Source organism: Salvia miltiorrhiza, chromosome 3 (genome assembly GCF_028751815.1).
Source record: "Salvia miltiorrhiza cultivar Shanhuang (shh) chromosome 3, IMPLAD_Smil_shh, whole genome shotgun sequence".
NCBI lineage: Eukaryota > Viridiplantae > Streptophyta > Magnoliopsida > Lamiales > Lamiaceae > Salvia > Salvia miltiorrhiza.
The window spans coordinates 9,068,987-9,079,798 of NC_080389.1; the positions used below are offsets into that span (position 1 = coordinate 9,068,987).

Genomic DNA, 10,812 nt, shown 5'->3' on the forward strand with positions numbered 1-10,812 from the left:
TACAATTAATAAATGAATCTTGATTTCTTGCTGTAGAACAGTAAAATATGGAGACATAGTATAGCAAGTCTATGGATCAAGTTGCTGATATTTTTACAAAGCCACTCAAGTTTGATGTTTTTTCAGAGATTGCGATTCATGCTCGGAGTTCGGAAGAATCAAGTTTAAGGGGGAGTGTTAAAATTATAAGTAAACTTGATTAATTCCTAGAAATGTATATGTAGTTGACGAGTCTATGTAGTTGAAGGGTTTATGAAGTTGGAGAGTCTAGCTATTCATGAATCTAGTTATGAAGTCATTCATGAACTTGTTTAATATTGTGAATTCTAGAGTCTTCCTAGGCTAGTATAAATAGTCATGCAATGTGAAGATGGAAAATCAAGTCTTTGGGAATTCAAGAAATATTATCTAGTGACTTTAGTTTCTCTTCCTCTACATATTTACTTTCTCTCCTTTTAGCCTATCACCTTCCAACAATTTACAAACACACAACCAACAAGGAAGAAAATCTAGCTAGAAACTATCCAAATTAACGCCAACAAATCAAACAAAACATATGTAACAATTAATGCAGACACGTGAGCTAGCTTATGGATTGATGTTCACGATCATTATGTTGGAGATTAAGTCTGAATTCCTGATCTTTGCTGCAATGCTTTTGGTTGTCACCATCTTTATCACCTTCAGAAATATAAACGACATGATCGCTTCCGGGAGGGTATCCAGGTTTGGACAATCATGGATTTCTAATTTCTTGAGAAAACGCACTCCCTTCACTCCAACTTGTACATTTCTCAGATTCCACAACTCTTCGATGCACAAGTCTTTGAGACTAGGGAAGCCATTATCCAAGATCACCATTTGTTGACCAGTGTATGCGTTCCGCAATTTGAGGTACTCTAGCCTCTTTAACTTCCCTAGTAGCGGCATGGGGTCTTCATCAAGACAACTATTACCTAACGTTAATGATTCAAGAAATTCAGGGAGATTAGTTGGTAACCTTGCAAGGAGTCCATCCAATTTGAGTGTTTTGAGACTGTTTAGAATACGAATCTCATCCAAACAAGGCATGCTTCTGAAACGACACCCTCTTAAGATCAGGTGCTTAAAAAATATTAACTTAGCCAATGATGCAAAAAGCGCGCCGGCATCAGAGTTTTCACCTAATATTTCAATGCCCAGTTTGTGGAGACCATACAACGTTTCCAATCTAGAGAGCTCGTATGTCCAATTATTAACTGAGACGTAGGTTAAAGTCTTCAGATTCCTTAGCGCGTCTATCTTGAATGGCTTCCGGCAAATCACATCAGACATGTAGAGGTGGCAAAGGCTACGTATTTCCCATATAATATCTGGCACCTCCACCATAAAGTTTTGAGCTATGTCAAGAACCTCAAGATTTTCCAAGCACCCCAATGAGTCGGGGAGCTCTTTTATGTAATTATTTCTCAACCCCAAGTATCTTAATTCTTTCAATGTGCAGATAGTTTCCGGTAACATCTTCAAACCAAAATCTTCCAAGTCGAGTATCTTAAGCTGTTCAAAGCTCTTCCAATAAGACGGACTAGTGTCCAAGTAGCCACCTCCATGGAAGAAGAGAGAAACAAGATGCTTATCTTGATCCGTTGAGTAGTTGAACTTGTCTCTGCTACAAATGACAACACGATGATGACGAGGACTCTCAGAGGGTCGATTATTTCCATTGTTCCTTAGGATCTCAAAACCTAGTTTCTCCTCTGCTTTTTGGATGGATAGCATGTGTAACACAACATTCATGCGATACTTCGTGCTCTTTTCCGTGACATCGATAACAGATTCATTGATTAAACCACGTAAATATGATTCACATAGATAGTCATCTTCCACCACTCCAGCACTCCAAATCTGTTCCAACTTTTCTTTCCTCAAAGTTGTGTTTTCCTTAAAGAAGGCCATAGACAAGAAACATGAATCTATTTTGGGGTCCAATTTATGATAAAATGGTTCCAATAACTTGAGTGTTGAACCAAAATCAACTGATTCAAGAAGTTGTTCCCATTCGCTCACCCTTGAGAGTTTCTTTTCCACTAACTGCTTTCCCACCTCTTTTATAGCTAATGGAAGTCCGCCACATTTTCTCAACATTTGTTTTGCCATAGGCTGCAAGTTCATTGGGAATTTGTGCTCACCCGTCAATTTATTGCCATGGTTCATTGTTTTCAAAAACAATTTCCAGCTCTTCTTAGAATCCAAAGGTTTCATCTGATGAACATTTTCATCGTCTATATCTACGCCGATATGCATCGTGTGACTTGTGAGCAACAATCTACTTCCATAGTCAAGAGCTTGCATAAGAACAATACAAAAAGGAACAGTCAGAAGGTCATTGAGTCGTGAAATTTAAATTGGTAGATTACTTTATTCAGTCATATACTCCCTCCGTCCCCTATAAATATGCATGGTTGACAATGACACAGGTTTTAATAAAAAGTTATTTGAAGTATTTATAGCAGAGAAAGGGTCCCACATTGAGGGTATTGTAAAATTAATTCTAAAAATTATGTGTGAGGTAGTGTCCAAAAATAGAGTATGCATAAATTTGGAGGACGTACTAAAAAGGAAAGATATGCATAAATATGAGGGCTGGGGGAGTATATATTATTTTTAAAAAAGGAAAAACCATTAGAAACTAATAATCTTTGGACACTGAAAAAATACGACTAGATCATAAGCAGAAAGATGATCATACATACATTCTTTTGGAAGAGCATGCACTAAAGAGGCCAAGTGCATTTGTTTGGGCATGTCGTCGAGAACTATAAGATATCTCTTTCCTTGCAAGTGTTGGGAAAGCATATCTCGGAGACTTGGGTTGTCCATATTCTCCAATAAGGAAGATGTATGGAGATTCTGAGGATCTTCTACCTGTTGTATTAGTTTGATAAGTAGCTCTTTAAGAGTTAAGTGAGTAGAGTTAGATACCCAAGCACGACGCTCGAATCGCTTAACGATGGTTGGATGGTTGTATATCTCTCTCGCAAGAGTTGTCTTTCCAATACCAGCCATGCCTTTGATGAGAACCGTCTTCAGGTAATATTCCCCACCAATAATCCTTGTGCGAAGCAGCATTTCCACATCTTCCTCCAAGCCCACCACATAGTTATCGTCAACATTTTCTGATGATGTCATGTTGGACTCATCATCTCCCAGTTTCAGCATGCGCTTTTTTATCTCTCCGATCCAACTATGGATGGACTCCCAATAATAGGTTTCGCATTGTTTGCAAAGGTGGAGGGCATGCTCAATCACGTCGACAAGATCACATACCAAAAAATTTAGCCTTCTCCCATCTTCTAATTGCTTATTCGCCATAATATACAGAATCTCTCTCAACTCCTCAATTACCCTTTCCATTTCCTCATGTGTTTCGTCCTCTCCATAATTATCGTCCAGCTTCAGTATCACAGAGTAGAGAAGGGCATATGACATGCTTCTGCAAATCGATAAATTATCAGTTCAGAAAATACTGATTTTGGACTGAACAAAATTTACTCAAGCCAAAGATTTTAAAAATCTGACTCTATGTAAGAACATCTTAATCATGTGAATTTAAAAAATGATTCAAAATCTAAGGATACGTTTACTTTGATGGATAAATTTATCATAGGAAGGAGGGACACAAAAAAATATGTCTTTAAATGTCTCATTTCTTTTTCCACATTTTCACAAGAGAGAAGTTCACCATTTTACTTTTCTTTAAATGTCTCTATATCTCTAAGCTTCAGTGAAATTTTGGAAATTAAATGCCCGATTCTGGCGAAATATTTTGAACTTCTATTAATTATTGCATGTGTATTTTTGGTTGCTTATTATTCTTCATATATATATTGCGAAAGAATAATTGAAATGACAGTACTCGATCAACTTATAATTAACATTATGATTTTTGGTTTGAATAAATTAGTCTAATCTACGGAGAAGGAAAAAGTTACCCTTTCGTTCTCTTCGTGTATCTTTGCTCGTCTTTCGATTGACTTTCTGATTCAATCCTCCCTTCCAATGAAATTAGCTGGTCTTGATCTTCCGATGAATCCTTTGATTTGAAGGGTAGAGTGGAATATCTTTCAAATCAAAACAAACTTGAAAAGAATTTTACACAAGACTAAAACTTAACAAGAAAGAGGCCAAAAATCTTGACGAAATTAATTTATTTTTTTCATAGTGATGAACGTTTGGTTTATGAATTAGACGATTATAATATTGCTACTTTTATTATTACTAGCATTTGCACTCGTGCCACGTACGAAAAATATTTTTATATTTTATTATATATAAAATTGATTATCATTTGATTATTATATAAAAATTCTAAATATAATTAAAAATACTGTATAATTTAAGATAAATACATATAAAAATAATAAATAATAATTCATATTAATAAAAAATGATATTGTGAAAAAAGAAAACAATACTATAAGTTAAGAGATAATTGAAACAAATAGATTTATTCAAAAAAAAGAGGAGAGATGAGAGAGAATTTTCTTAAGCTTTAATCTTTGAATAAATATAAATTTTATATTTTAAATTCAATATTTACATAACATATATCAAATTAAAGCTCTTGTGATGATCTTTAATTTGATATGCATATCAAATATTTTATAATTAGTCGAATTTCACAATTTTAAAAAAGAAATAAAATAGAAAAATAAGAAGTTAAAGAAAAAGAAAAAAAAAGATGTATAGCATATAAATAAACTTTCAATTTTATTCTAACTACAAAATTGACACTCAATTTTGAAATTAATTTGAAATCAATTTGAAATTGAAAACTCCTTTTTTAATATAGTATAGATATGTTCATTGTTTCCTTCTAGAAGATGATAATCATATGAATTTAAAAAGCATTCAAATCGCTCCCAAAAAACAAAAAAAGCATTCAAATCTAAGGAGAAGGAAATTACCTTTTCTTCTTTATTCTTTGCCCGCGTGTATGATATGAACGGTATGATATCTTTCAAAGCCCAGACAAAGTTGGAAGTGATTTAGTCAAGACTATAAAACTTAACCATACAAATCATGCGAGTTTTCATATTATACAAATCTAAGGAGAAGGAAATATACCTTTTTGTGAATTTTCTTCTTATCTTCCGACTCAATTCTCCTTCTCTCCTTGAAAGTGTGATTTGAGGGGTAGAGTTTGATATCTTTGGGCAAGCCAAAACAGAATTGCAAGGGATTATAAACTACAAATTCATAAAGCTATGTTTACGCTTATGGTCAAACTCAACAAGTTATATATTTTATTGGGTAGGTTCAAATGGAGACAATAAAATACTTGAATTTAAAATTGTATAGCTTAGACAATTGTAATTGAAGCCAGCAAGGCAAGACAAACATATGCAGCAATTTATTATTAATAGCAGTATTACCTTTTATTTAAGTACAATTTATTTATTGTAAGTGTTAATATGTCACTCTCAAAAAAAAAGTGTTAATATGTCTAAAGATAAAAATATTATAATACTATTAATTGTTGATTATTAACTTAATAAATGTTTGCAAGCAGGTGTAAAGAAGTAAATAAAAAATAAAACTAAATCTTATATGTGTGTACAATTTTGACAAACAAAATTGCACCGTAGTTATAATTATAATCTATTGATATAATTATTTTGATTAAGCAAGATTAGAGAAAGAAAATGCACATATGTTTTGTTTTAAGGGCAACAATATATGTATATCATATTATTGTTATTCTAATATATTTTATTTAGTTTATTATCATAATCATGAACATACAAAAATTCCGCTTAAATATTAAATAAATTTTATTTGATTTAACTTTACTAATTCCAATTAATTTTGCTGAATTTTGGGTTTAGAGTTTATGATATAATAACACGTGGGTATTTGGTATATTCTTTAAAATAAAGTAATATATTTACATTTTTAAAAAATGTAAGGTATTTAATTAATATTTAAATGGATTTTTTGTATGTTCATGATTATGATAATAATCAACAAAATAAAAAATATTAGAATAATAATAATGTGATATTACATTGTTGCCCTTAAAATAAATTAAAAACAGAGATATCATTAGGCAAATCAAATTTTGTAAAATAAGGTTAATTATTATTGTTATTTCCCAATAGTAGTCAATATATATATCCTAATAATTTCTTCTTAGGTTGACTCCACCTATACTAGAACCACTATCGAATCGTTTAAGGTATTTGGTTAACACAAAATTGATGAATTTCTTGCAATTAGAATGAGATAATAATTGTCGAGTGAGAATGAAAAATATTCAAATGCTGACCATAATTGTCGCAACTAAATGTCATTTACAAACACAATACAACAAGGGGAAAAAAAAGAGTGAATAAAATTATTTAAGACCGCTATCTTAATACGTTTGACAAAAATAAAATAATTTTTTTGAACTTACATAATAGGCCAATTATTAAATTTCGGCGTTTGTTTTGATCACATTCAAGTCCAATTTGGCATCTACATGTCATATTTAAGCCCAAATGTGACCCTAAATAGTTTGATTTGACCCAAAATGTGGCTCAAGGATGTTGAAATTTAAAATAATTGATCTATTTATGCAAGTCCCAAAAAAATTGCTCTATTTTGCAAATCTTCTTAAATAGTGTCATTTTGAGATAGTGTTATTTACATGATATATAGTGTCATTTGTAAAACAAAATAGGGTTAGTGTCATTCCAAGATAATGTTAATGTTAATGTCATCTACACACGGATGTACAGTACACCTGAGTGTACAGGGGACCACCTCTTTGCAGAATTGGAAGATTTTCAAAATCTAACTTTGAAAAGATATTTAAATAATTGAGATTATTAAGGCTGTTAATTAATGGGGGTGGCCATATGGGCTTGGTCACCATCACCCCCACAGGCATTCTGCTTCAATTTCATATTTTTTTTAAAGAAAATTATTGACAGCATAATTATATTTAAGGGTAAATATTACTTTTTGGCTCATCGTTTGGGCGTTTTCTCAAAAATATCTCACCCTAAGAGTAATTACAAAACAATACTCATCGCGCGCCGGTTTTCATTTTTTTCTTGTTTATGGGCCCGTAAAAATAATCCAACAATCGGTAATTGACGTGTTCCGGCTAATCTCCACGTTGGCGGTACACTCAGAATAAATAAATAAATAAAACACAAGAAAACCCACATCACCTATTCCCTCTCCCTCTCCATCAATCATCCCTCTATTTCTTCACACAAAATCCGACTGCTCCTTCAGCCATCTCTGCAAGTTCCTACACATTCATGTCTTCAGCCTCTTTCACTAGCCTCCTCACTTCCGACCATCACTCCATCACCATCTCCTCCACCATGAGCACAGGGCTCGGTGATCGGATAGCAAAGAGAACTAGCTCTGGGGTGCCCAAATTCAAGTTCTGTGCTGCCACTTTCACTGACGTCAAGTCCGTGCGGAGGAGATGGTGGTGAGTCAGGGCGGTAGGGGCGGGGGTAAGGGGGAACGAGAATAGGGTCAATCACTTTTATTATATGTATGTAGTTTCATCACAACAAATTTTATGTATGTATGTATGTATGTAGTAGTATTCTTAAATTCAACAAATTCATATGACTAAGATGGTTTTTTATAATCTTACCTACTAATGCTAGAGCCCTCCATGTCAGCAATGTGCCTATGATGAAGGATACAGATAATCCAGTACAAATCATAAGCTGCAAAGTTTGAAGATTAAAAAATGGCCTTAAAGCTGTAACTATTTAAACAATAAGTCTATTTATCTACCTGATTTATGGCTGTCAAAGCTCCTCTCACTACAAAAAAAACCGCGAATTACCGACGAAATTACCGGCGGCGCAATTCCCGCCGGTAATTACTGGCGGCCCAACGACGCCGAAAGAAGGCGGGTCGGTTTTCTTGTTTAACGGCGGTATTACCGGCGCCATTGTCGCCGCCGTTAATTACCAGCGGCATTACCGGCGGCATTGTTCCCGCCGGGTAATTAGCGGCGGCTCGCCGCCGGTATTTTAAAATTAATTTAATTTATCTTTAATTTTGAAAAAAATTGTGGATTATCTGCGGCATTGCCGTCGGTAATTAGCAGCGGCAAAATGCCGTCGGTGATTCTTTAATTAAAATGACGCAGATCCCCTTTTCTTTCACAGAACTCACGCAGACCCCTCAAACCCTTCTCCCTGCCCTGCCGCGCCTCCTCGCCAACCCCCAGCCGCCGCCGCCGTCAGTCCACCGCCGCCGGCCAGCCACCCCTGCAGGTATTATTTGTCTCTCTTTCTCTTTATCTCTCACTTTCACATTTAATTTATTTCTTTAAAATTTAATTAGTTGAACGACGCCGCGCCGCTGCCGACACCCGCCATCGCCACCGCTCCCGCCGCCGACACCACTACCGTACGCTTTCGTTCTCGTTATTTGTTTATTTATTAATTATTTTGTTAGATTAAAATTAATATTAATTAGATTATTTTAATTAATTTATAATATTTGAAGTATGATTAATTAATTTAAAATTGTTTTTTTAATATTATTTTGTTAGAATCTAATTAATGTTAATTTGATTAATTTTAATTAATTTATAATATGTGAAGTGTGATTAATTAGATTAGTTAAATTATATTTAAATTTGTTTTTACAATCTAATTAATAATTTGTTGGAGTTTGATTAATTTTAAATTAAAGTTTGATTATATTATAAGCATGATTAATTTTAAGTATGAATTTGTTAGAGATTTATTATGTTAAATAATTTTGTTAAATGAAGTATGATTAATTGAATTTTAAGTATGCTAGTATGTGTTTATTATGAAATGATATGATATTATATATTGTGGGATAGATTTAATCAATTTCTTAAGGATCTTCTCCCTTTGGGGATAGAAATTGATTATTTCTTAAGGATCTTCTCCCAACAAATGATTGTTTTAAATTTCAAACTTTTATTTTTATTGCTTTATATGTATTGTATTATTGCTTCGACATTGGGGGGGCCCGGGTAGACCTAGTATAGACTTAGTAAATTAGGACCACTATGGTCACTATGGCTGCTGGTAGAGTCGAGCACTTGGTAGTTAGGATAGTGGGGTTATGCTGTCGAAATTTCGTTTGATTCAAGTAATTTATGATATTTTATTTATTTTTTTTCAATTAGAATTTGCAAGAATGAGTGATAATCGCATGTGGATGAATGCGAGATACAATGATCGTTCTGCATTTGAAACGGGGCTGGAGAGTTTCCTTGATTATGCGATAAATCAAACGGCGTATACAGATGGAGTAGGTAACATTAGGTGCCCGTGTAAGAAGTGTAACAATGAAGCCTTTTTATCTGTACCTACAGTCAGAAAACTGTTACTAGGCGTGGATTTGTCCACAATTACACAACTTGGGTTTATCACGGGGAAGCACCGATGTGTATGGCGACAGAACATGCTGGACCTAGTAATTACCAAGTAATGGATGAGGATGATGGGTCATACAATAACTATGAAAGGATGGTGCATGATCATGCTGGACCTAGTAATTATAAGATGTGTCAAATCTGGAGGAGCCGCCCAATCCTGATGCTCAACAGATTTACGACATGTTGAACGCGGCCGATAATCCATTGTACCCATCCTGTGACACTTACTCACAGTTATCCTGGATGACTCAATTCATGAGCATAAAGGCTGAAAGTCACATGTCAGAGAGAACTTACAATCAGTTGTCTTCGATGTTTCGAAATGCTTTACCAAAGGATAACAACTGTCCAGAAGACTTCTATAGTACGAAGAGAAATCTGCGCGGTTTGGGTTTGCCCGTGGAAAAGATCGATTGTTGTGTTAATAATTGTATGTTGTATTGGGGGGGAAACTAGTGAGCTACATAGTTGTATGTTCTGTGACCAATCACGATATAAGAAGAATTTGCGTGCTCTGGAAGTCGTCGAAAGAAACAGGTGCCCGCCAAACAGATGTACTACTTTCCTTTGACGCCCTGACTGCAGAGGTTGTTTGCATCTGCAGCAACAGCCGAGAATATGCGTTGGCATGCGACTTCAACAGACGATGGGGTTATGCGCCACCCGACAGACTCTCCGGCTTGGAAACACTTGAATTCAGTTTATCCTGAATTTGCTCAAGAGACCAGAAATGTGAGATTAGGTCTATCTACAGATGGTTTTGCCCCCTTTGCACAATCAGGACGTCAATATTCTTCTTGGCCGGTCATTGTCACACCATATAACTTGCCTCCATGGTTGTGCATGAAAGAACAATTCATGTTCCTCACAGTTCTCGTACCTGGGCCATCCAATCCAAAGATGAAGTTGGACGTATTCTTGCAGCCACTGATACAAGAGTTGAAATATTTGTGGGACGTAGGTGCGAACACTTACGACGTATCTGTGAAGCAAAATTTTCACATGCGGGCAGCTCTTATTTGGACTATCAGTGATTTTCCAGCGTACGCTATGTTGTCTGGGTAGGGTACAGCTGGGAGATTGGCATGTCCATATTGTATGGAGAATACAGAAGCTTTCACTCTAACGAAGAGTGGAAAACAATCGTGGTTTGACTGTCATCGGAAGTTCTTACCCTCGTAACCATGTGTTTAGAAGAAATAGAACATCATTCTTGAAGAATAAGACTTGCAATGTGTATGCACCAGAACAGAGATCGGGGACAGAAATCTTGAATCAAATAGAGCAGTTGGGCTTCGTGAAGGGTTACAGAAGACTTTGATGGGAGAAACGTTCAACTTGCAAACATCAAAATATAGGGTGGAAGAAGAAAAGCATATTTTGGGATCTTC

At 34.9% G+C, this 10,812-nt stretch overlaps 1 protein-coding gene across 3 annotated transcripts; it reads right to left on the reverse strand.

The window, feature by feature from the left end:
• Window positions 1-371: 371 nt before the first annotated feature.
• Window positions 372-5,254, reverse strand: LOC131017407 (probable disease resistance protein At1g58602). 3 transcript variants are annotated; one of them, XM_057946158.1, is made up of 5 exons: window positions 5,107-5,254; window positions 4,947-4,996; window positions 3,972-4,072; window positions 2,733-3,472; window positions 372-2,324 (listed from the first exon to the last, which is right to left on the reverse strand). In XM_057946158.1, exons 4-5 carry the CDS (start codon window positions 3,466-3,468, stop codon window positions 589-591), a joined length of 2,472 nt encoding a protein of 823 aa, XP_057802141.1. In that variant the 5' UTR covers window positions 3,469-3,472; window positions 3,972-4,072; window positions 4,947-4,996; window positions 5,107-5,254; the 3' UTR covers window positions 372-588. The 3 variants fall into 3 exon arrangements, with proteins under 3 accessions (XP_057802141.1, XP_057802142.1, XP_057802144.1); XM_057946159.1 differs by having other exon boundaries at window positions 3,972-4,100; XM_057946161.1 differs by lacking the exon at window positions 5,107-5,254 and having other exon boundaries at window positions 4,947-5,091.
• Between the last annotated feature and the right edge of the window lie 5,558 nt (window positions 5,255-10,812).

Coding starts and splice junctions, on each gene's coding strand:
- LOC131017407 (XM_057946158.1), bottom strand. CDS start 3,468: ATGTCATATGCCCTTCTCTACTCTGTGATACTGAAGCTGGACGATAAT. Junction 2,325..2,732: donor GCATGCTCTTCCAAAAGAAT/GTATGTATGATC, acceptor TTCTTATGCAAG/CTCTTGACTATGGAAGTAGA.